This window comes from Seriola lalandi, unplaced genomic scaffold (assembly GCF_002814215.2).
Source record: "Seriola lalandi dorsalis isolate HSWRI2012SDOR001 ecotype SW California unplaced genomic scaffold, Sedor1 jcf7180002054949, whole genome shotgun sequence".
Lineage (NCBI taxonomy): Eukaryota > Metazoa > Chordata > Actinopteri > Carangiformes > Carangidae > Seriola > Seriola lalandi.
Window position 1 is genome coordinate 1,817,966 of NW_019525500.1, and position 26,855 is coordinate 1,844,820.

At 41.8% G+C, this 26,855-nt stretch overlaps 1 protein-coding gene across 2 annotated transcripts in view; it reads left to right on the plus strand.

The window, feature by feature from the left end:
- Positions 1-26,855, plus strand: part of cachd1 (cache domain containing 1) — an 86,446-nt gene that overhangs the window by 38,660 nt on the left and 20,931 nt on the right. For both annotated transcript variants that reach the window (XM_023394576.2, XM_023394577.2), the window contains exons 3-12: positions 1,239-1,387; positions 10,292-10,398; positions 16,083-16,209; positions 17,803-17,947; positions 18,105-18,321; positions 18,473-18,622; positions 20,952-21,230; positions 21,969-22,118; positions 25,147-25,270; positions 25,353-25,470. In XM_023394576.2, coding sequence (XP_023250344.1) covers positions 1,239-1,387; positions 10,292-10,398; positions 16,083-16,209; positions 17,803-17,947; positions 18,105-18,321; positions 18,473-18,622; positions 20,952-21,230; positions 21,969-22,118; positions 25,147-25,270; positions 25,353-25,470 — 1,566 coding nt within the window. The remainder of the gene's footprint in view (positions 1-1,238; positions 1,388-10,291; positions 10,399-16,082; positions 16,210-17,802; positions 17,948-18,104; positions 18,322-18,472; positions 18,623-20,951; positions 21,231-21,968; positions 22,119-25,146; positions 25,271-25,352; positions 25,471-26,855) is intronic.

Here is a 26,855-nt window from a genome sequence, read left to right on the forward strand (position 1 = left end):
TTATTAGTTTCCCCAGAGAAGCTGGAGCCCCATTTTGAAAGAGCACTGTGAGATGTGTGCTCAACCAGAACCTAGTCCTTCAGAGGAAGAAAGACAAAGCATAATGTATGCATGTTCAGGGGCTTGCATTAAGGGTCCCAGTAAACACAGCTGAATTAGCTGCTCTGCCTTTGTTTAGAAACTCCATTTCCCCCTCCCTGCTTCCTGGTTTCCAAGCCTTGTAGAGGTAAACTACACTCTAAAACAGAGTTTCTCACTCACTGGAGACTTCTAGGAATCTTGTTTCTCTTTTTTAATGAAATGAATGATTAGAAAAATTACTTGCGAACAGGATGAAAAGTTGACTGTACTCTATTGTGCAAGATAATCACCAAATAAAATGTACATGAATGCACCACCCAAGAGAGAAAGTAGTGGAATCCAGCACATGTTATTATAAGAGCTGTGTGATGTCTCTTTTTTTTTCCCACATATGTTTACAATGCTTCAGCTCCCCAACTTCCACTTCTGGCTGGCACTCTGTTGTGTTTTTTGGGTGGATTTTCTTATCAAATGATGAAGGGTTTGCTGTGTGGAAGCGGAGAGCAGTTAATGTCCTCCAGCCTCAGACATCCATCATTCTGCTCTGTTTTTAACAGTAATGGATTTCACACTTAGCGCAGCCTGAGGTCTGGGCATCTTTGATGTTGTTTAGCATCACTTTTCAATATCAACTTGCAAATGTATGCAAGGACTGTGATGATTTTAGGTTCCACGGATGTTCATTCACAACTGACTGTGTGTTCTTTCACATGGACACCTGTCTATGTAACGTTGTGTAGCCACTCCTTTAAACCAGAATTGCTAGATTTATGTTCCTCTGACCATATTGTGATAAATTGGAAAAACAGCCATGGGTAAAAATAATGATGTGGGCTGAGGTTTGTAGAGTTAAATCCTGGCAATTCTGTCAATACCAGATGAGAAGTGTTTGAACTCAGGCTTATTAAAGTATCAGTAGTGTCTGTCTGACCGTGTGTGTGTGTGTGTGTGTGTGTGTGTGTGTGTGTGTGTGTGTGTGTGTGTGTGTGTGTGTGTGTGTATTTTAGGCAGACTGTGGGCGAAATAATGTTCCATTCAGCCTTGAAAGTAAAAGTTTTCTTGGTCCATCTTGCAGATGTAAAACTGTTTTATAAGGTCAAACTCGGTGTCATCACTAATCATGGTCTAACATGTCTGTGTGTCTGTGCCTTGTGCAGTTGGCCAAGAAGATTCGGGAGAAGTTTAACCGCTACCTGGATGTGGTGAACAGGAACAAACAGGTGGTGGAAGCCTCATACACTGCCCACCTCACCTCTCCACTCACTGCCATACAGGACTGTTGCTCCATACCAGCATCTATGATGGAGTAAGTAATACACACACACAAACACACACACAAACACACACACACAAACACACACACACACACACACACACACACACACACACACACACACACAAAGACATGCTCTTGTCTTTCTCTTTCATACACTCTTTCACTTCAAATCTCTGCAGGAGCTTCATTCTCTGTGTGCAAACCCACCTCCCACTGTTAGCACCTGCACTCAGCTCTCTATACATTGCTTTATTCTCCAGCTACACATGCAAAACCCCCGTTTCTCCCTTGTTTAAACATGTTTTGATAATCCTTGGATTAGTTATAGCTGTGTTTAGAGCAAATCATTTAGGGACTTGAGCAGTGCTGCTGTGGCCTGATACTTGGCACTGTGTTTAAACCTCTTTCAGAACCTATTTGATAGTTTGTGGTTGTGCCAGTTGATGCTTTGCTGCAGTGTAAGTCAACAATAATGAGTTTTATGGAACTTGGAGGCCCAGGAAGGCAGGGAGATGTTGGGTTTTCATAGGTAATGACGTTTTTTAATAGCCTGGAGATTTGATGGCTGTGTCGGTATCAACTCGTATTCACTAGTTTTTTAAAAATCATCATGAAATTGCAGAACTTCCAAACATATTGCAACACAAATGTCGATGTTAATGATGACAAAATGACACAAAATTCAATTTCAGCACATTATTTTCATTGTGTTCTTACGAACGTAATTTTGGGATCAAATCTAGGCATTGTGCTCGGCGAAGAGGGTGCCGACATGACGAGAGCGTTAGTCTATTTTTATGAAATTGGGTGTGAGACTTAATATGTCAGATTTAAATCCTGTGCTGAGAGAATTGCCCCAGTCTGCAGTATAAACTCAGCCTTTCAGCCAATCACTAACTCCAGCAGGCAAAAACACAGTTCAAAGCCAAGTGCAGAGAGAGAGAGAGAGAAAGAGAGAGCGAGAGAGAGCTGCTTTCAGTTCTAATCTCCAGAGCCGCAGCTGTCTCTACCCCTCATCCCCTCTCTCCATTTCTGTCTATCTCCCTCCCCTTTATCAGCCGATGTAACCAGTCATTGCTCTCTGAAGTTTTTGCACTGCAGACTTCACAGGCTGCAAGGTCATCTGTGCAGAGGGGGGAGGCTGTCTGGCTGAGGGCCACTGGCCACCTGTAGCCGAATCATGCACACGACATACTGTAGATGCTGTATGTTCAACACTTGTTCACACGCAAACATGCTGTATTTATGTGTCAACATGTGCAGTCTAAAACCAAGTCTAAAAGCATGGATGCACAGCTTTGGGAGACAGTTTGAGGCAGAAGTTGCAGAGAAAATGATTATATAAGGTCTCAGTAGGAGGGATGGAATGATGCAGAGGGAGTCACATGGGGGGAGGGTTGTGGTGGTGCAGGTGGTGGTGGTGGTGGTGGTGGTGGGGTTGGACATACCAAACTGAAGCTGCGTTTGATAGATCCCCGAACTTCAAAGGATCTTCCTCAAGGGGGGAAAAGGCAGAGCTCTCTTGCTTTCATTTTTTTGGGTTTATGTAGGATCGTGAGATACTTTCAGGAGCTGTATGTAGAATAATTTAGCTCTGCCTTCATGTGCACTCTGCACCAGGGAAGCTTCTTAAGTTTGTCGAATGTTGCAATATTGCCTTTAATGCCTTAGCATTAAAATAAAGTTCTGATAACTTGCCTACAGTATATCTAAAACTCTAACACTAAGTATTTGTTGAATGTAAACAAAATTGTTGTTTTTCATCTTGTAAGGAATAAATGGTCAAACTTAAAGTAACAGTTAATCATTGTGGGAAATACGATTATTTGCTTTCTTGCAGAGAGTTAGATGAAAAGATGTATACCACTGATATGTCTTAATGGTAAATAATGTCACTGGAGTCTGCAGCTGTTTAGCTTAGCTTACCATAAAGACTGAAAACAGGGGGGAACAGCTAAGCTAGCTCTGCCCCAAAAGTAACAAATCCACAACTGTAAGAGTGGTATCAATTGTGAATGAGCATATTTCACAAAATGTCTAGTCCAGAGCTGGAGCCAGGAGGCAGTTAGCTTAGCATAAAGACTGGACACAGGGAGCCCCAGCTAGCCTGGCTCTTTCCAGCTGACTTATAAACAGGAGAGGGTCACGAAAGTAACTGCAACCCTACTAAGCTTTAAAGGTGCAGGTAGGTGTATTTTATGACTTTGAAAGAATCTTAGAAATTTGAAGAATCAAATCTAATCTTTATGCTAAGCTATTTTCTTCTTTGCTGTTCCTTCTTGCTTGGCTCATGAGAGTGGTATCAATTCTGTCATCTAACTCTTGGCAAGAAAACAAATGAACGTGTCAAAGTGAAATGTCATACTGTTAGCCGACCTACTTACCAAGGAATATTAAAAAAACACACACACACACACAATAAATAAATAAATAAATAAATAAATAAATATATATATATACCATGTTGGCAAGAAACACTGTGCATTGCAAGCAGTTTGAATCAGGACGGGACTTTATCCTTCTGTAGTCCACTTCAGAGTGTCCTTCATTAGTCTTGGGCATCAGCTGCTTCTGGGGGTCCCAGTCAGGTCAGTCAGTTTAGAGGCGGATCAGGTGATTCACAGGGTGTCCATGTCTGTTAGCCATCAGGCTAGCAGGCTATCATTTCACAGGGAGGCCACAGAGGGCAGTGCTAAGCGTGCGCTGGTATGCTTTAATCACTGCTCGGTCTCAACAACAGGCTGTACCTGAAAATAGCAAAAGTATGTAACTGATGGAGTTGGTGTATGTATGTTTATATTTTTAACACACAATCTCAAGGCGCTCATTTCAACAGTTCCACTGATATGCAGTTGTAAAAGTGAGAAGTGTGCTTGGGAGCAGGCCAGATGGCATTTGATGGTCTCGTTTCACCAGTAGTTCGTGAAGAGATAAGCTGTGAATGGACTGTGGAAGAAAAACGCCGTTCATATGATCCTGAGGAGTTCTTTTAAGAGGGGAAAAAAAACAGCAATCTCGCCGAAATAAAAGAAGAGAAAATGTAGTGGGAGACAAGACATGGAAAACTTTGGCATAAACCACAGCATTAAGTTGAAGTAAAAAATTTGAGGTGATAATGGTGCCAGGTTAAAAGTAAAGGCACCACAGTAATCACAGTTCACCTTGAGGGAAACAAATTTCATGACAATCCATCCAGTTGTTGTGGAGATATTTCACTTCCTGCGTATCATAAAGTCTGTGCCATCGCTACCTCCACTGCTCTGTTTACAACATCTTCAAGAAATACTGTACTTTTTGCAACCTTGCTCCAATCTGTGACAAATCCCCATGACTCAGGATTTTACTTGCCAGTACTGCAGACATAATATCTGTAACTTCTGTGTTTGGGAACATTTTTCTTTCAATGGGAAGATCAAAAAATATAGTTGGAATCACCTTTGTTCAATCCTGACAACTGTTTTGTTTTTAACCTTATGACAAAAATATGTTTTTATTCTTTTATATGGTGATTTTTAAGCTTTGAGAGAACAACACATGAGTGAGACTGTAACAATGACTTCAACTCATATCATGGTATATCTGACAATTGTCGTTGTGACTGAAAACCTTCTTTACACCAAATCGAGTGGATGATGTTTTTTTGTATCCAGTAGCTTTTTGTTTTTTTATAATGTGCAGCGGTTTTGGGAAAGTTCATACAATTTTTTTATCCATCAAATGCAAGTTGCTCAACTAAAGGTATTACAGTTTACACATATGAGTTGCAGCCTTGTTTGTGCTCTGTTCCCACATGACAAAATCAATATTTCTATCATGGGTCTTGGTTGCTGAACACCACATGCCTAACTTTATCTCACCTCCATTGATCACAGCATTCCTATACAGTATGTAGTAATACCATATATGAGGGATGATATTGCAGTACCATCGCTCATAAATTAAACATAGAGATTAAAGACACCATAGTGCTAATTCTTAGCTCCTGTTTCTAAAGAAGAATTCTCACTATCTGAGCTGCTGGCAGATTTACAGTCTAGATCAAGAGTATATGCGGCAGCAGTGAGCAGCTACTCAGACTTAGTGCTTCAGATCAAACTGATCTTCTGGTAAAAATATCGTCATCGTCAGCATGATGATGATAGCTCTGTTTTCATATTAGAGAAGGACATGGCAACACACCAGGCAGGTTGGGAGGTGGTTTTGTTTAAGTGATCATAACAGGTGTAAATGCTTTGCCACCATCAGAACTTTTTTTTCTCTCTCTGTCCACATGCCACCGTTAATGTCACCCTGTTCCTCTTTCGCTCTCCTCTTCTTTGTTCCCCTCTCTTTGCCTCCCTTAAACTTGTCCCTTCCTTCCATGCTTCCATTTGTTTATTCCTCATTCCAGTCTCTGATATACTCCCTTCCTCTCCCTTGGCTTTTCAATCCCTTCTTTTTTTTATCACGACTTCCACCTTGGTTAATGTTCAAGGACAGATGAAGCAGTGAGGGCTCCGGGTCTCCTCTGTCTGGCCTGTTTACACTCCCTTTCTTAACCCAGTCGAACTTGAATCTGCAGAATCTCAGTCATCATTTAACATCCCAGCGAACAGAATAAACTTTCGATAATGGTAAATAGCTTTGTGTTTTGTCCAACACATGTTAAAAGTCAAATCCACATTCTAAATACATTATAAGTATGGTGCTTATTTAGGAGCTTTTTATTCCTTGTTTCCCTTCTTTTGAGAGGACTTCTCGCTTTAAGCCCCAGATGCCCTCTGAAGAGCTGCTGGACACCGTACAGGCCTCCAAAATCCACTCTACATATTGATATCACAATGAAATCTGTTTGGATAGAGCCAGGTTTATGAAAGGCTTCCTTTAAGCACTCTCCATTCTCCAGCTAGCATGTTGCCGGCTTCACTGCTGCTATTCACTGAGGGATTGCAAACACATTAGAAATGGTATTACTCTTGACACTGGAGCTTGCACAACAGCAAGCCTCTTCAAGGTAATTGTTCTCAATGGGCTTTTTGAATGGTGTATGATTGCCTCCTTTGTGGATATACATGGTTCCTGCAGCAGGGTGCAGCTTAATGTAATAGATTTTATATAAACAGTGAATGGCTGGTGTTGAACATGGCAGGTGCTGCCTTATTTAGAGGTGCCTGCCCATTTCACTCTGTACTATAAGACACAGGACTTCATGTCTTTTCTCTAGTGTAACTGAAGATTTATATTTCCAAAATTGGAAAAAGTTTTTCTCCTCTAGCAAAAGACCCCCTGTGGTTTTTCAGAATGAATGAATTGTACATATTTGTTTCTTTCTGGGTTAAAAGCATAGAAAAAAAAATGTCAATTTTAAGTCAATATTCAAAGGAACATGAATAAATTTGAGTTTGAATGTTTCTTAAGGACAGTCACAGGTCTGGGCTGTTAAATTGTCTCCAGGATCATTTTTAATTACTGCCTGGAGAACACCCCCCTTCTTGGAAATATGGTAATACAGCAAGCATTCCTACAATACATTATTAATATGCACATTCAATAAAGGAATTATTTAAAGCGTTGCGCATGGTGTTTGTAACATTCATGGATAAGAGTTTGTGTTAATACAATTATTTTTTTATTTTGTAAATCAAATCCAGTTTGTATTTGTGTTAGCTCTTGTGTGTGATGGGTCCAGTCTTTTTTGCGAAGCAGATTTTTCTGCCCTCATTAAGATGCCTGATCAGAATGGGAGCCCTCCCCTCGCTCTCTCTCTCTCTCTCTCGCTCTTTCTCTCCCTCGTTCTAGTATGTTTTTTTGATGTGGAATTCAAAGTGCCTGCAAATGTATTTTTTATCTGGCACACATTTTGCTGAGCGTCCTGCCCAACCCTTCTATGCAAAGTGGGTTGAAGGAGAATAGTAATGACTTTGGCCTTATGGGGCTCTAAACGAGTGAAGTTCAAACGCAGCCTGTACATCACAGCACCTGTCAATCAAACCGAGCGAATGCCAGGTCTGCAAGCAGACGGAGCCAAAAGAGGGGATGTAGCGTGTGTGTCCGTGTGTGTGGTTTTGTCTTAATATATTCGTGGGGTCCGAAAACCAGGAGTCTACTATACTTGCGGGTTCTGACGGCTTTGCCCCACAAGTTAAAATGGCCAGTTGAGGGTTAAGACTTAGGGTTAGGGTTGTGATGTTTAAGGTTAACGTAATGGGGGCTAGGGAATGCATTATGTCAGTGACGCCTCCCCACAAAGATAAGTGTACAATGACGTGCGTGTGTGGTTATGTTCGCTCACGTGTGTCTGTGTGTTGCTAAGCCAGAGAGGTGGTGGTAGTGGAGGGGTGGGGCGGCGGTGGGGGCAGGGGGTGGCGGGACTAGTTGGAGAGATGGAAGGATCAAAGCACCCAGGGTTGGTGCAGTGCAGAACAGGCTGCTCCTCTGCATACCTCCCCTTTTGTCAGCTCTTAACTCCAGAGATGAAGGCTCTGGAAACCGTGCCTTACCATCTCCACCGACACACACGAGAGGCATTTTAAAATAGCACTGCTTATTCTGTCGCTTAACACTGAAACTGATCACTGAAAAAGGATAAGTCATGTGTGCGGATGTTTGTAGAAACTCAATGTGTTAAAGATGTGCTGATTGCAGCGCAGATCTCATTGCTCGACACCTCTTTAACACTTTTGGGCGTGTACATGCTGAAGGACAACACTGTATTTTTCACGCTACGCCACAGTTCCTTGCAGGGACCAATTACAGTTCAGGCAAGCAGCTCTGCTGGGACTAGCATGACATTTTAACCGTTACATTTGTTCGTTATGAGCTCATTCGGATTGCCGATAAAGGCAATATTTCTGATCCTCTTTTTGTCAAAGCTTTGCAAGTGTATAACAGACATCAGAGACATATCCTCAGCGCTGTCAGGAATCATTATTATCTAATACATGAGAGAAAGAGCATGTTAGAAGATATTGCTGTTTAGGGCCCAATTTAAACAGATAATCGCACCAAAGAGACAGGACAGCAGTGTCTTTAGGTAATTGTGTGATTGTCCCAGATTATTACCCACAATCCCTGATAGGCTAAACATCCAATGTAATATTCTTCTAACAAATGCAGTATAATAGAATATAATACAGAATGTGATGTAGGACAGTCAACTCGATTTGCCTCAGGGGGCTTTACAATTCAAGGATCTCAGCCCTTAGACCCTTGAATCAGATGAAGAACATGACAACATTACAGATACACGTGAATGTGAGGAACATGACTTGAGATAATGTGATGTGATGCCAAACCGATAATATGCCACACATGAAGAAAGAACAACTCTAATTTGTATGAATTTAATTTCTCTATTACTGTGTACAGTGATGCAAACATTAATAACTGAGTAGAATGACTCATATCCTGTCCTGAAATAGCCTTTTATTGCAGTGAAAATTTTCGCAGAGCAGTGCATTATAGCTACATCCAAATCCTGCCAACATCAAAAGTGGGCCGTCCTTATTTTTCTTGCAAGTGTGTTGATGCCTCCTTTTTAATTTATTTTTTATGCTCTTATGCGTCACATATCAATTGGAAACCACATTCCTCCCTACTTTTTTCTCTCTGTGTCCATCTATCTCTCTGGCTTCTTTCAGACCCTTAACAGATAGTGATTAGAGAGTACGTCTATATCAAATGCTGTGACCCACATAAGAATATCTGCTTTCTGGAGCTGTTGAATTGCATCTCCATATAACCGGCTGCTTTAAGCCTGGTTGAAGGGTAGTGTGGAAGGCTTGAATCTGTGGCTTATTAAATGTTAAGAAATAAATGAAAATTGCTCACAAGCTGAAGCAGAAAAAGCAGTTAGATTCTGGATCAGCCCTGTATTGTATTAATTGTGCGGCTGACTTGGATGACGTAAATGTTTGAAGCAGTTATTTTCAGTTTTTCTCTGATCATAAAATCCAGCCTTCTTCTGCTTTCATCTCCACAAATGCCATAGAACATAGCTCTGAATTTGTACAGTGCCTCACATTTCAGTTTTTTTTTTTTTTTTTTTTTTTGCCAAAAAAGATTTGCTTAAGCAGAGACCTTTCACATGCTGAGCCTCCTCTCATCTCTCACGGTAAAACCCCAACATCGTCTCAGCCTCATCATTGTCTTTTCATTAGCGTTGTGCTGAGGCAGGGAACAACCAGAGGGAATATTAATATAACGATCAAGATTTGCCAGCTTTGCTAATAATCACCATAACCTTTGGGAAAACAGTGACTCACCAGCAAACAATCATTTGACTACAAATCGTCTGCTGTCAGTGTAACGTTCTGTTGAGAATGGCACTTGGGGAATGAGTGGGGAAAATTTGACAGAGACGTGACAATACAAGTTGAGGCTGCGTGACAGATGATTTCAATCACTGAATTAAGCAGGCAGCCATTCCTTCAATCACATTCAGATGTATTCAGGGAACTGGGTATGAGCTTTGTTGGGAGAAAAGCAGAATTCAGGCAGTTTTCCATGGAAAATATTATTCACCAGCCATAACTTTGACTTTAATATGAGGTCTGGGCAACAGATGATATAGGCAGTGATACAGTTTAGCTCAAATGAAATGAGCAGGGTCTGTTCGTTTCAACAGATGTTTGGTCTAATTGGATTAACGTCATGGTTTCATATACATTTCTTTACTATTTGTGTAAATCTTAGTCAAAGGGTTTTTTTGTTTTGTTTTGTTTTTTTTAGTTGAACATAAACATTACCATTAAGATATAAAGCCATAAAGTAAACCATAAAGTCAGAGGTATTTGTAAACCTGTGAGTTTGGTTTTATTGGACATAAAGCAGAGAAGTAGTAAATGTGTTGGTGCTGAGAGAAAAGCCAAAAAAAAAGAAAAAGCTGCTCCACCAACAAATGAGTTGGACACGCTCTATAAATTTCTCAAATCTCGCCTGTTTGTGTGTGTTTAGGTTTGATGGAAACTTCAATACCAACGTCTCCAAGACCATCTGCTGTGATAGACTTTCCCCCACCGTTAACAGCCGAGCTTTCAACCCTGGACGAGACCTCAACTCAGGTTTGTCTCACACACACACACACACACACACACACACACATCAAATGTAGCACAAATAATTTTCTATTATCTGAATTGACCTACTTTAACAAATGAAACATGGATACACTGTTTACACCATTCAAACTTTAGAATCATTTCTTTTTCTCTTTTCTTTTTTACAATGGTCTCTGCACCAAATACGTATAATTTAACAGCAATTGCCTTAGCAACCAGGTTTGATGAAGTAGTATTATCTCTTCTATCTATCTCCCTCTTATCTTCTTAAATGTTAAAAAGGAAAGGACAAAGATCTAAGATGGAAATAATGAGCTGTGCTGTGCTCCCACACTCTCACTGTCTCTTCCATTCCATTTCCTTTCTCTCCCCGTTCCTCCTCCTTTTTTTTCACCCTTTGATTTAAGATATTTTTTTATAGCCTGAGATCAAATTCACTCTCGTTTGACTTTGAACTCATGTCTGTGGTTGCAATCAAGTAATGTATGTTTTTAACATCCTGTTGTGAAGGGCTTGGTTAGTTCTGTATCTCAGTCTTCACTTTACTTCAAGCAGACACTGCATCAGTTGTCACAATCACCGTACATATATGTAACCTCAACACACTCCTAACAAATCACTTGAGTAAGAGCAATGGAAAACAGTTTGATGGTGTTCTCACTGCTCCCGCAATCCATTTTATTGAGACTCCAGGTTGTACAAGCACATAGCAGAATATAACCATGTAAAAAACCCACATGTGTCTGCACCACATATGTCAGTCTGCATTTGATTAAGAAGAAAATGTACTGAACTGACTAAAGACCAGGCAAAGGCCAACTTTCCCCTGCTGCTTTTTTTGTTCTTTTGCCATCGCTTGGTTAGCAGTGTGCTCCTCCTGCTTCCAGGAAAGAAATGTCAAGCTGTACTGAATGCACACGCTCATGATGCGCAGAGTGTTTTAGCCCAGCATGCATTGTGCAATCACCTCCGGTTTTCTCCAGGAATTTGCATTTGTATCATTGAATGAATTGAAACTAATTCTACCAAAATCCTTGTCTGATTTCTGAAGTTATGTTTTCAACCCCCCTTTTCTTTAAAAAATGGTCAGATTGAAAGAATGTTGCCAAGAACTGCATAAAAATAATCAAGTTTCATTACCATGTTTACCACTCAGAGTCAGATAAAAATCTAGCTTCACACTCCACTAACACATTTCTTTTTTAAGTACATGAGGGAGAACTTTGCTCCAACCAGAGTTCTCCCAATTTAAGTCACCAAACTTATTCATGTTTATTCTAATATCTTATTCTGACCATTTGGTTTGCAGAATTTTTGGACAGTGCTGTATGACATAGTAGGAAGCCCTATGGTTACCTTATAGACTGAACTCAAACATGTCCAAATTCCAGGCTAGATCTTTGAGGGACTACCTAAAGGTGTCAGTATGCTTCAAAATGAATGCTCGTTGGATTGTTCAGCAGAATTTTGGATGTCAGATTTTTTGGGGGGTGGGGCTGCATCAGAATATTTGTAACTTCTGAAATCCGACAGTCACACCTACTTTACGCAGCGGTTGGCTAAGTGCAATGTCAGGAATGTACCTGAAAAGAGACTGGCCCACCGTCATCCTCGTTTGTATGAATCTTTAAGTCTTGCTCCTGTCTCTCACCACCCTCGAGTAAGGCCCTGCAGAACAGATAGAGATGCCAGGGTTGCACGATTGGACGAATATATCGGTCCTGGATGTTTGTTTTTTGGGGGGGTCCTTTTGGAGCAATTTCTCTAATTTTATTTTTGCTAATTTAATGCTGTGCCTCCTTACCAAATTCAACTTGGTAAATTATTAACCTCTACAGCGCAGTTCAAAGCGTGCGCTAATAGGAACAAGCAGTTGGGAGTTGGGCACATTCCTGTTGCACTGATTGCTGTCTTTCAAAAAACAGGGCAGTGATGAAGGGACAATTGACAGAGGACACGGTGAAGGTGCAGGCGCAGCACTCACCTGTGCAAATATATATCGGCAATAGCCGGTTGTTGGACCGACGGTGGTTGGTTGGGAAAATTTCAACATACTGCCCGACCCTAATAGATGCTTTTGCTTTTAGACGACTTTGTACTACTTCATGCTGGTTCATTCTGTACTTGATATTGTGATCACCCCACCACCACCACCACCACCACCACCACCACCACCTTCCCCTTTATACGGGAAACCTCCATCGGCATTTGTTCTTCCTCTGTCATACCATCGCTTGCCCCCACCACCACCACCACCACCACCATCACCACCATCACCATCTCCAACTCCTATTTCTTCCAGATATCCCAGCCTGCTCGTCTCTTTGCTAACCATTCATAATGACTGCCATTCATAACATGTCACCATCGGCGGGGTTTTATTTTCCTTACAAGCCAGTCACGGCGAGTTCAAGTTACCCCTCCGCCTCCCCTCTCCTCCCCCTGCCCCTCACACTCAGCCCTCCTTGACCCCCACGCTCCCAGCGTATTCATTCTCTCCCATTTGTCTCGGCCCAGTCTAAACAAGCAGCCACAGAGGGGAGGGAGGGAGCGAGCGGGTGAGAGAGTGAGGGATAATTGAGAGGGAGAGAATGATGAATGAAGGGGAAGAAAGGAAGGGTGAGAGCTGATTGAAATGGAGTAATTGTATCAAGACAGCATTGTATTCCTTCCATCTTCTCTCCTCTCATCTTCCATTTTGCTTTTTATTTTTGGGAGGAAGGGGAAGATAGGAGAGAGATGGTGGATGTGGGAGTCATCAGTAGTGATACCGGCAGGTGGGAGTGAAAAGACAGGTAGATGAGAGATGAGTGGTGTGGAGTGCTGTGTGATTAGATGAGCAGTTTGATCCATCTTCTCTCCTCCTTCCATTTTCCCTCTTTCATTTCCCAATCGGTTTCTCTTACTTGTTGTGGTTTTGTGACCTCCTGTTTGCTGTTCTTCATCCAGTATTCTCTCCGTCAAACCCTCATCTTCAAGCCTCACATGTCTTGAATTGTTCTTGAAGGATGCATTGCCTCACACACTGAACTCTATGTCTGTGCATATATGTACAAACATTTTCCAACTTCTCCATCAATTTCAGCTCCAACTTCAAAATGAAGATACACTTTGGCGGCTCTTTGAGTGCATTTTTCTTATGTTTCTGCATCATGGTAACGATCTTCTACTAGCATGCGATAGTTAAAGCGGCACATTAATGTATGGATATAAATACAGATGTATAGAGTGGGTCATTTGCGGATAGCCATGAGTAGTGAGGCTGTAGGAAATTTGGGTCCTATTTCTTGGCTTGTCCATCTGTTTCTGGGAAGATTTAAACATTGGTGGCAGAGTGGAGCACCGTGGCCTGACAGATGTATACAGAGCCCTTCTTCCACTGTCAACACAACTGAGTGGTTCCTGTTTATATGAGCCCCAGAGATGGATGGAGTGACTGGGCAGGGAAAAATATATGATGAGCGAGCTCAGTTCATGTGCAAGAACCTGCCGTGTCTCAAAAAAAGTAGTTCTTTGCCAAGTACATGTAGCCAGTGGTGCTTTTTTTTTGGTGCTGTTTATAATTTTTGGCAGTTGGATGATTTCACGGTTGTTCTGTAATTTATCTATATGCTTGTGTACGGTATATGCTTCATTTCTTTCAGATTTTAACGTTACTTGAATATTTGACTTTCAATTTCTTTTGGCTGGTAATATTGTTAGTAGGCTGGAAAAGGTGATTAATTCAATGTGATCATAAGCCAAGAACCACATTTTGGGATTATTTATAAGCAGCTGACATGCAAGAATGGCAAATCAAGCGTGTCAGGTAAAGACTGTAGACTTAATTAACAAGATATTTGATATCCAATTCCAGGTCATGAAAATCCCCATCTGACTCATATCAAATAGTCATCTAATTAGCAAAAGGCTTTGAATGCATACTACTGCTAATGAACTCCAGAAACCGCAAAGGATGGTTTATTAGAAGTGAGATTTTAAATGTTGGAACATGTGGCTACATCAAACCAAAACCTTCTCTTTGAAAAGATTATATTGGGCGGAATACAAGACCAGATTCATTTCTAACCAAAAAGGGGAAATGGTAGTCCTATGTGGCTAATAGGATTTAAGTTATGACACTAAACGGACAAGTGTTTGAAATTTCAATTTGTATTATAGCTAGATTTTCTTAACTCTTTGCCTTTCATATCTAATGTGCATCCTAACAGAATGTCTGATCGACTGTCAAGTGAAAAGTTATTTTAACAGCTGCATTGCTGTTTATTTTAATGAAGCCTACTGTGATGGCTACAGTCTGCTTATTCCCTCTCTGTCTCTCTTTTAGCCTGGTTAAAGGCCCGAAGTTTCTATTTGTGTCTCCCTAACTCACCCCCCCCCACCCCCCACCCCCTCCATCTCTTTGTGAAAGGCCGTTTTGTGTTGCAGTGAGCGGAAAGGAAGTTGCTGGCTTTGTGATGGGATCTCTGTGAAGATACTGTTTACTCTGTGACCCAGTAAAAAATCTGCCTGTTAGTGTTGAGCAAATACTTAGGCTCAGTGTCTCAGCAGAGAGTTTGTATTATAAGGCTGTTATTTCAGCTTTCCCCCGCAGTCACAGTTATGCCACGCGGATCAAAATCCGGTATCCAAATGAATGAAATGTACTGTACGCTTCCCAGTAGCCGAGTAGTTCAAACTTCTTTTTCCTCTTGAAGTTAATTTATTCTGCGAGAGGTGTGAGAGGGGAAATGCATTTACATGTGTATACTTTATGTCTAGCCAGAAAGGGATGTTTTTAATTCCTTGTCATGTCTGAATGGTCAGACTTGTATACACCTGCACTAGGTTTGAAAAGGCCAGAAACGGAAAACAATACACAAATGTTTGAGCGGGAAAGGAACGTTTGTGTGCAGCAGCTCACAAGATATTCTTTCTACTAAAACATGTTTTAATCCTGAAATGATTTACCTGTTTGTTCAGACAAAACAAAAAGCAAATTTTAGAGGCAGCACTATTGCATACACAGTCAGCTGAGAGACCTGTTTCGGCACGAATGCAACTTACTTTTTGTGTGGCGGAAATTTGCTTTCTGTCTGAATATGCATGACATGTTGATACCTACTTTACTGCATGTTCCCACACTCGACATAATACTGGCATTTTAACTGAAGATACCCAACATCACGTCCACCGGTTCACCAATGTGTAATATATTATTCCCAAATGTATATTTAGGTCAAGTTAAGTCAAGTCAGATTTATTTGTAAAGCCTAGTCTTATTCATAGTGTCTCAAAAGGCTTCACAATGTGCCTTCCAAACCCAGCCCAAACTATCTAAAAGGCATTAAGACAGTAAATGATACCAATTGTTTATCATGATATTAATCAAGTGTTCAGCATGAACACATAGTGTGTTTGTTTTTCACATATAGCCATGTGAGTGCTTTCTGTCACACACTCTTTATTCACACAGGATTCACAGTTGACCCCTGAACTTGAGAGGTCTCCTTCCCTGAGGAGGTTAAATCTGAGCCAAAGAAAGATTCAGTTACTCGTCTGTTTTCTGTCCTTCTCTTCTGACCGTCCCGTTTCCCATTTTATCTTCCCTGATCTTTATGCTCCCTTTTTCCTCGATCCATGTCCAATACGTTCTGCTCACTTATTTTTAATTGTCCCTGTTCTCCATGTGTCTCTTCCTTCTGCAGTGTTGGCAGACAACCTCAAGTCCAACCCGGGGATAAAGTGGCAGTACTTCAGCTCAGAGGAGGGCATCTTCACCGTCTTCCCCGCCCACAAGTTCCACTGTAAAGGAAGCTACGAACATCGCAGCAGGTCTCCAACAACCTCTCCTCTCTTCAAATCATTTGTTTTTTTGTTTTTTTTCTTTTTATGTCATTCAGATGAGTAAAGAGACATGATAATGAAGCTTCTGCCAACTTCCTGCCAGACATATCATCTGTCAGCAGGTATCACTCACTTAGACTCCTAGAGCAGACTGGCTGAGGTTAAAGCCACAACTACTCATTCCTGCCTCTTCCTCTCCCTCTTCCCTCTCCTTCGTCCTCCTCCTCCTCCTCCTCCTCCTCCTCTGTCAGTTGCTGTGGGGAGGCCCAGAGGGCATGTCGATGGCATGCAGCCCCCACACACCCTGACACACATGCCCTTGGCAGGAATGTGGCTCTATACCACTAAAGCCCACTGGAATTTCACACCTTCAGTGTTGTGGGTTTCTTTTTTTTTCTTTTTTTTTTTTCATGGCCGTGGCTGAAAGATGTCTCTTTCTCTCTTGTTTTTTTAAAATATATCTTTGCCTCTCTGTTGCCTTTTTTTCCCCCCAATCATTTCCATTGGACTTTTTTTTTTTCTTGCTGTTCGAGTCAGTGAGCTGGCATACGGCCATGAGAGAAATTACGTTGCCTGGCTTGGTTCAAGTGTGAATGAGGCTTTGTGAATATAGTGTTCCCCTTCTCCACCCTGTGTTACTGTCTCCTTGTCCAGCGGACCACACACACAGAGCCGCTGACCCCCCCACCCCTCTGTACCCCACCATGCTGATAATACATGTACAAACAGTAACAGACACCAAACATAAAAATAAAAATCTTTAATAATCTTAATAATATTTTACTACCTCAACACTACTATTGTAATTACCTCAGAATAATAGATTTAGACCTGTCATTATGCTGACGGTGAGCCACATATTCTGCTTTTTGTAAATCGGTTGTGTTGCCTTCAGAGGGTCATTCACTTTTTGTCATGAAAACATAAGAGGTATCTGGGTTTTTTTTTATATTATTACAGTTTTCAATGTAACAATGAGCCTATAGGGAAATCTTATTTTATTGTTCAAAAAGACATGGGCAGAAAGTGAAAAGTAAAATTCCCTTTTGAGCCTTGAAGACGTCCCATATAATTGCTGGAAGTTGTGCACACATGGTGCTGGATACGTAAGTGAGCAATGACAACGTGAAACGCAGTAGGCATTGAATCTACACCTAAAATGACAGTAAAGGGAGGAGAACCTCTTGTGAAAAGTGTAGCAGAGTGCAGGCCAGACAGGGAAAGACAACTCAGACAAAAGAGATCAGGGGAAGAAGATGAGGAGCGAGGAAAGAGAAGAAGAGGAAAAGACGAAGACGTTCTGTTTTATCAGCAGATTCACGAGACAGTTGCAGAGTCACGTTGCTGCTTTCGGTAAACATTCATTCCAGCTTATAGAAGACTACACTGTTTGTTTCCGTTGTTAATGCACTTAACTCTGTTTGTGATTCCTGTTAATTTCAGCATTTTATTATCACTGCACACTGTCACAGTCTGTGTTAATATTATCTTCAGTTTGAGGATTGTGTCTATATTTCTTTCTACTCCAGTATCTGATCTGGACACCAACCTCCGTGTGTATACATGTGTGTATTCCTGCAGGCCTGTGTACGTGGCTGCAGTTCGCCCCCAGTCTAAACACATCGTGGTGATGGTCGACCATGGAGCGTCTGTTACGGACACCCAGCTTCAGATTGCCCGAGACTCTGCACTCGTCATCCTTAACGCCATAGATGAACACGACAAGGTTAGTGGAAGGAAAGACACCTCATCGTGCTTACCTTGCTTTATTTATTTCCTTCTTTATTTACCGCGCACCATATCTGCTGAAATGCTTTGGGAAACGTTCAGCGGTACCAGTGGTAATCCCACTGCCTTGTCCTCTCGTCATCACTCCTCTCCAGATCTCCATTCTCTCAGTGGCGGAGACGGTGCGTTCCTGCTCTCTGGACCAGTGCTACAAGAGTCTGCTGTCTCCAGCCACCAGTGAGACCAAAAGGAAGATGAGCACCTTCATCTCCAACATCAAGGCTTCCGATGGCGCCACACAGCACGCGGCGGGCTTCCAGAAGGCGTTCCAGCTACTCCGAAACACCACCAGCCTCAGCAAGCAGGGCACCAGTAAGAGCCCTCCTAAACGATATTGTTAAACCGTGGTTGATCGTGCATGTCGTGCGTGCTGGTACAGGTTTTATTGCCTCTCACAGCTTTATCAACTCTCTTTGTCATCTCATTTGGTGTGAACTAATATGTGCGGTGTGTGCTCCTTCAGCGACAGACATGGTGATCATCTACCTGTCGTCCGGTATCACGTCTCGAGAGTCGTCGGAGCAGGAGAAGAGAGCGACGCTCAGCGTGGTCAGAGAGGAGAACCGACACCTTAACAACTCAGTCATGATCCTCACCTACGCCCTCATGAACGGTAGGTCACTCCTATTTAAGAAAGAGGGTGGTTTTTCGATTGAGGTTCACCTGGATTTGTCCACACCTTAAAAAATGGTTGTTTTCTGCTGCAAGACACGACTCACAACAGGTAACATTTTCTCCTGAGGCTGCTGATTTAATTTCTTGCTCTGCACATATCTAGAGCTTCGTTTTCTCTTTACTTCTGCTGGGAGCTGTTTGTGTTTGTTCGATATCCTTTCTCTCGGGTACAATGTGCTCCAGAGAAGACTGAAGGTTGTAGAGAGGTGCTCAGAAACCTCAAAGGCTTTTTGTTTCCATCGTGTGTGTGTGTGTGTGTGTTGGTGTGTGTGTTGGTGTGTGTGTTGGTGTGCCTGTGTGTTGGTGTGTATGCTTCCTCTTCCTCTTTCATTGTGCTTGCCCATGCATCTGCCTCCTCTAATTCCCACCTCCCTCTGCAACACACACACACGCACACACACACGCACACACGCACGTCTGCTGTGCATGCATTAGTCCACCATTAATACAAATAATTTTTGCATTGGAGAATGGAAATGAGGGACATCTAAGAGAGGAGAGAGTGAGACTTCAAAGGGCGTGCTGCTCACTGTGTGTGACTGACAGAGGACCTTGGCTGTTTTTAAAGAGCTCCATGATGAAAAGGATGCAGAAATCTGTCGCCCTCCGAGTTTATTAGCATTGCATATCCAAAAAACATTTGTTTTGTTGCTAACGCTGTTGCACACAGCTGAAAGGCCCACTGTGGGTTGTGTGCGTCTTAGTCCCTGCATCCCTTGCCAAATGTGAAGTGCTGATTGTTGAAGGAGATCGGTGGTCTCCTGGCAGGAGAATACAGAGTTGTTTGTGTGTACATTGATGAGGTGCCTGCCCCCCCCTCACCACAACAGTGTATGTTAGCCTGACTAAAATGCTGCCTTGTACCTTACAGTATGTTTTCTATTAGGTTCTCCTCCTCATGTGGTCTACCTGCTTACTCTTTGCATTTAGAACATACCTGTGTCTTTCTATTGATGATATAGTGTATAAAATGTGATTTTAAAAAAAATTGAAAAATGCTCACCACCTTTTCACAGACCCCAAAATGATGTCTTCACTTTTGTTTTATCTGAAAAAAACAAAACACTTTCACATTTGAAAAAGCTTGAGCCAGTTATTGGTGTATTTATCTGGTAAAATGACTTCTGCCAATTTCTTCTTTCAGCACTTTTTGAGATTTTGATGAGTTGATCTGATTGTTGGACCCTTCATCAGAGATCTCCGAAGGCAGCAGGTTTCACTGCAGTCAATTTCTCTTCAGTCCGGTTTACTTAAAGGTAACCTGTGGAGGTTTTGACCAGCAGTGGGAAAGGCTACTCCCGCAGATATGAAAGTGAACAGAAACCCGTGCTGTCAGCAGCTTTCCCCTTTGTGTTCGTTTGACATTGCCACCCATGACGACATGGCACCCGTCAGTCGCCCACAGCATGATGATCAGCAGAGCAGAGCCTTGGCATTAGAAAGGGATTCTGCTGTAATCCAGTCAATGATTGGATACTGGCAAACATTCTATGCTCTATCCGTCCTAATAGGTTGTGGGATGCCAAATGTTCCAGGTGACAGCTGTAGGGGCCAGCCGTAGTCATCCGTTCTCCCCTAAATGACCTTATGAAGCTTGGAAAGTTAAAGTCTCCACCATATACAGTATTTTCTTTCAAGTGAGGAGGGATTTATTCCTGTTGTGATTTCTCAGCGTGACAGATGAGAGTTGGGTCTGGCAGATGCATGGGATTGTATGAATAAAGCCTATAGAGACACAGGATGACAAGTCAGAGCCTGCGTGCGTGAAATATCTCTGCTGCTGACGTCATATCAATGTGGGAAATCCATGTGGCAACGTGTAGTATGTGCCTTGATTAATGATCCCTTTTAATGCGAGCCTCTTGCTGCTTGACCATGTGAACTGCATGAGTTTAATTGTTCTCAAAAACACACCTCTCCTCTCAAAGATTCTCCATGAGTTCAGCCTGAGTGTGATTTCTCTTTCTCTAGCTCCTTGAAGGAATTGTTTTTTACAGCTAGAGGGGAAAGAGAACTGTGTTTCCTTTTATAACAGGAATTTGAGTCATGCGCTCTTTAGTGAAGAGCTGTTCCCTCTTTTTACCTCCCTGTCAACCACTCCCTCCTCTTTTCATTTGCACAATCACCCCATTCAATAGCCCTTTAGCTATGCCATCAGTTACGGATTTGCTTTCAATATCCCCGCTTGATTAAATCAAACAAATTCCGTCGTCGTCTCTCCCTCCCCATCCTGAACTCATTCTCTATCCCATTCCCTCCTTCCTAAGAGGGAGTAACGGGCCTGAAGGAGTTGGCCTTCCTCAGGGACCTCGCAGAGCAGAATTCGGTGAAGTACGGCGTCGACAGAACGGCAGACCGATCCTCTTTGGTGTCGTCATCTGGATCAGTGGGAGCCTCGGTGATGCCGGTGGTGAAGGGAAGCATGATGGTGCTGAACCAGCTGAGCAACCTGGAGACAACAGTGGGCCGCTTCTACATCAACCTGCCCAACCGCATGATCGACCTGGCCCGCTTTAGCCTGCCCTACGCTGACCCCATGGGAGACGGTGAGTAGTCTGGACCCAGCTCGACCGCAGTTACTTGGGGCTGTTAACTCAACATTTGTCACGTCAGTCAAAGAAACACACAAAATTTAAGAGCCATACATGTGTAACTGTGTCAGTTGCATACTGACTTGTTGCCATTTTTATTCAGTTTTTACAATATTGTGCTAAACGTTTTAGGCACTTAAAGTAAAGTGAGAATGCTTTTAAAAATAAATAAAATTAATTAAATTTGTGTGATCACCTTTTGCCTTTAAAACAACACCACTTCTCTTTGGTACGTTTGTGCAGACTTTTGTTGAGATCAGGGCTCTGCGGAGGCTGTACCATCAGGAGAGTTTCGGGCTAGATGTCTGTAGAATTAATTTTGGACCGATCATTCACCTCCATGATAGTATTATGTGATGGTGGATAAGAATCTAAACATCTAAAGTGCCTAAAACATTTGCACATTACTGTATTTTTACATTTTCACTGCTCTGGCAGCAGAAGAAGATGTTGGTATTCTAAATCCAAAACTATGGTTGGCATGGTGTCTTTTCGGGAGCTGTCATCACACATGCGGGAGCCGATTCTAAAGTCTGGAACAAAGCTAATAAACACTTTTACTCGACTGAGTTTGATTGAACTACACAGATATAAATGAAATTAACCCTATAAAATAAAATGGTTAACACAAGATGAGTTTGTATAATCAATGTGAGCTATTGTATGAACTGAAGTTAGATTCTTCTTCTCCAGGATTTATTATGACTGTGAGCCGGCCGTGTTACTTTGGTAACCTGCTGCTGGGCGTGGTCGGGGTGGATGTGAACCTGGCCTACATCTTAGAGGATGTCACCTACTACCAAGACTCACTGGCTTCATACACCTTCCTCATTGACAACAAAGGTCAGTCGCATGAAAACGGAAAGTGGTTGTAACCATCTCCGTTGTTGTCGGGCTCCATGACACGCACGCTCGTCATCACAGAAGAATTGGCAGGATTATCTACCGCCGCCATTTTTTTTTTTCAACTTGTGGTCAGCGGCACTAACAGCAGGTGTTAGTAGATGTATTAGCAAGCAAAGCTTTAAATTGTTACAGCCTGTTCTCTACAAAAAAGTTTTCCCTAGGTTATACAAACAGCAGAATAAATCAAAGTCACTCATTGCCTGTTGCTGAGATTGCCTAAGCCAGTAACCAAACAAACATGAGGAAAAATCAGTGCAGACTACAGCTCCGACAGACTCCAGTGGTATCAATCTTCATTAGTCACGGACTTGCAGAAACACTCCAAATAGTTGGAAAAGAGCGCGTTTTGGCGTTCTTGTTTCACATACAAGGGGAATTACACTTTATTTTGTCCTTCTCAACTTCCTCCACGTCCATTATCCCTTATTAGACTTAATTGACGTCTTCTTGGTAGCACTGGCACTTCTTTGGCATTTCATTCTCGGTTGAGCCATGCCTCAGCGCGTTGCCACAGTGCAGGGCGGTAGTGCTCATGTCCGGTCTGGGTTTGTCTTGGCCCCAGCTGAGGGGGTCTTGACAGAACCGCCGGTGCTGTACACTGGTGCTCTGTGGGCCTGTAGACAAGTGTCATTAATGGACAGATAGTTGTAGGAAAAAAAAGGTGACACTGCTCTTGGTGACATTGTCTTCCTGCCCGGTTGACGGGATAGCTGCAGCAAACTAAAAATCAAAACTAGAAATAAAGCTGTAACTTTTTTTGAAAGCTGTGAACTGGATTTTTAATGCATTTGCAGCTAACACACACCTACACTTTTATACGTTTAATAGAGTTGTTTAATAATAGTTGTTTTCAATCCAAAAGTGTAAAGGGAGAGCCAATGCAGAACTATTTGCTCCAGCCTGTTGTTCAGAAACATGATCCAAATTTCAGTTGCAGTATTTCTCTGTCTTTCCGGAACACACTCTGCATCTGCTGCTGCCAACACACAGGTGAAAATGTACGGTGTCGTAAGGAGGAATGTCAGTAATGTGAAGGGCAGAGTTTGTGGAGTGCTCGCAGGGTGTCTGATTTTCACACCTTTGTGGATAAATGTGCCTCTCACCTTGTATTTTCTACCTTTTTAAATGCCACCCCTTTTGAAAACTGTAAAATAAATAAACCTAACTAACTTGAAATGTTACGCAGGGGACACATTTTTACTGGAAACTAAAACTGCAATAACCAGGCTTGATTTGTAAATGGTTTGGAGCCTGGGAGGCTGAACTGTGGTGATTAAATGCAAGAAGGAGGAAGGAATAAAAAAAAATTTAAAAAAATGCATAAGCTGAAGAGAATGGCGGCAGAAGTTTCTGAGGAGCTTAGAGGAAGGCTAAGGTGAAGATTAAGGACAGGTGGGAGACGTTTAGAGGTGAGGTAAAATGTGGTAGAGGAAAGTCATAAAACATTCAGAATAAATGACATGTACTCTCCTGGACCTGGAGTGTGTTCATCATCAGAATTTTTCAGAATTAAAGTTAATTATTGCGAGTTAATTTTTGCAGCTGCGCGAGTTTTGTTCCTCTGCTGCGCTCATTCAGTGAGTCTCTTTTTTTCCCTTTAAAATGTTTATTATTGTAATAAATATGCCATCAAATTATAGCTTATTACTGCACCGTGCTTATTAGTGCAGCAACTTGGTGAACACTGACAAATGACTACCATTAAAGTTATTAGCTGGCATTTAAATTGGCTGCTGCCAATTAGAGTTTACGTAAATATAATTAGGTAAATATGCCGCTGACAAGTGGCTTCTGAGGCTAAAAATAGTGGATGAGTATTAGACATATATTTGCATTTAGTTGATCTTATTCATCGACTTCATGAGACTGTATGTGCATTAAACAAGCCGCTACCTGAACAGAATTACGTAGAGATTTATGTATGACAAGCACTGCAGTCAGCTGTATTCATTAAGAACAGAGATGCCTTATACAGCAGATTAAGAGTGTGATTCACCACACCTGCTGCTACTTTGTTAAATACACACACACTCTCTTTTTCACTAGACAAACACAGTGTATTAGAACTGTGTAAAAAAAAAAAAAAAAAAAAAAATGTTGTTTGTTGACTCCCTTCAAAACAGATGGGCTTTTTATCCAGTTTTTCTCGAGGGCTTTTTGGCTCCCAAAATGATTCCTGCTGCTGTTAGGAGCTGTGTTTATCACAGCACTACCCTCCTCAGCACTGTGTTGGAGCTCCATTAGAACAGGTTAAATGTTGTTGTTTTTTTTACTCAGTGAAATTTTAGATTTTGGAGATTAAAACAGAGCATTGTCCACTTTGATTTATGCTGTGACATTGTAGCATCAACAGCTTTATATTATTAGATTCAAATATCAAGTGTTGTAATGGTCATGGCCTATACATTGACATGCCTAACTAACACTTACTATGCTCTTTCAGTGCAGTTCTACTTGATCTCCTTGCACCTATTAAAAAGATGTAGTTGTTGGTACTTAGGCCAGCGCTTAGTGTTGTCCCTCACTTGTAGGTCACTTTGGATAAAAGCATCTGCCAAGTGAGGAAATGTAATGTAATAATGTAATGTGTATACTGCCTAAAGTAAATTTCTTTGCGATTGTGATCCATCTACCACCCACAGCTGGTTTTTGGGAGAGCCGGCAAATGTCTAAATTTATCAGGTGTTACAAACAAATAAGAGTTTGTAATTCCACACTCCAAAATAGGAAGAAGCAGGAGATTTTTCCTCCCTTTGAAATGTTTCACACTGCATTCAGAAAGTCTTCAGACCCCTTCAAATTTTTATTTTTTACATTTTGTTATGTTGCTGGTTCATAACAGTTTGTTGTTTTCATGAATTATGAAGATCCAGTTTTTCTTTTACCGGCATGTTTTTGTTTCTGTCTCAGTATGCGTGAGCGGTATTTAACGATGCTGCTGGTGCGAACTTGTTTGATTTCCCAGGTTACACCCTGATGCACCCATCGCTGACACGGCCTTACCTGATGACAGAGCCTCCCCTGCACACTGACATTATCCACTACGAGAACATCCCAGGATTCCCTGCTGTCCGACAGAACATCCTCAGGTAGGAAATTATCACTGAATTAAAGCTATTGATACAAATATAATATATTTCGTGACTGATACATGCTGTGTGTTTCTTGCAGCCTCCCCCTGGGCAGTCAGGTCATCGCTGTTCCAGTCAACTCCTCTCTGTCCTGGCACACCAACCGGCTCAGGGACAACAGCAAAGAGGCATACAATGTCAGCTACGCCTGGAAACTGGTACGCGATGGTGTAGACAGCTGAGACAACATTTAGTTTCACTGTCTCAACATTTTGCCTTCAGCCCAGATTGGACCACAAACTCTTTCCTCTGTATTTTCTGCTCGCAAAAACACACACGTAAGAAAACTTGCATACATTTAAAAGCTATTTGCAATAAGAAGTCCTTACATACAGTAGTACACGCAACATCATCTTGTTCTTATAGCAAGAGCATGCCTGCAGAGGAGTCAAACAAATGATGCAGTAGGATACAGTATTTTTCTTGCCAGAGAGTAATTGTAAATTTACACATGTGAAGATGGAAATTATAAACTGGCAGTTGCTTATTTTTTTCTTAATTTGTCCCAAAAGGATCATATCTGTGAAGCAGAACACACTCAATACCAGAAACAAATGATCATCTTTGGCTCAGGGCCAGTGAGGCTTTATCATGCTGGGATCATAACTCACTCATATACTTTCTCTCCAACTCTTCCATTTCTGTCCATAGCTCTTTGTTATTACTGTACCGCTGTCTAAAAGCGGTATAGAGATTTATGTTCCCAGCCTTTGTGTCTCCACTAAACCCCCCCCCGCCAACTTAAATCAGTTGGTGTAATAAAGACCAAGTGCTCCCACACCCAGAAACTGTCTATCCCTCCGATCTGCTTTTCCTCTCAGGGCTTGAAGTGTCGTGTTTTAGGAACAAATGGCATCAGGACAGCAATAACATCACGCCATATTGACTCTTTTTGCTTTCTGACATTTAAACTTTTGGCAGGAGCAGAAATATCACACTTAATTCAGGCATTTCACTTTTAGCCTTTTTTAAAAAGCTTTTGACATTTTGTTTCTTTTTTTTCCCACACAGGCGAGTTCAAACGCGTCACCTTTGCCATGAGTTTGGCAGCTGTCTCGGTTTTTTAAAATGAACTTTCCAGAGCCAGTAAAATAGTAAATTGCCTGAGAGAGCATCAATCCAAAAGAGTTTGTTGTTTCCCACACCATTCTGTCCTTTTGTTGGCCCGATGATATCAGGTCATTCATTTATGAGTAGTTAATATTAGTTAACATTCTTGTGATTGTGACCAGAATTAAGATTTGAAGCTAAGGCCATTTTCCCCTGTTTCCTGTTCAGGGACCAGAAGCTCCTGGATCTTTCTGAAAGCTGTTTACTGTTTGTTTGACAGTTTGCATGATTTAATAACAAGGTCTCAGAATTTAGCAGCAGACTGGTGCTGCATGGTTTATTTAGAATCAGTTGGGTGAAAGCAGTTGTTAAACTGGAACATTTATCTCCTCTGGAAGATGCCTGCAGCCTATAAAACACCAGCTCTGATGTCTGACACTAAACACTGGAAAAAAAAAGAAGAGAAGACACATAGGGATGGAGAGTGTGTGTA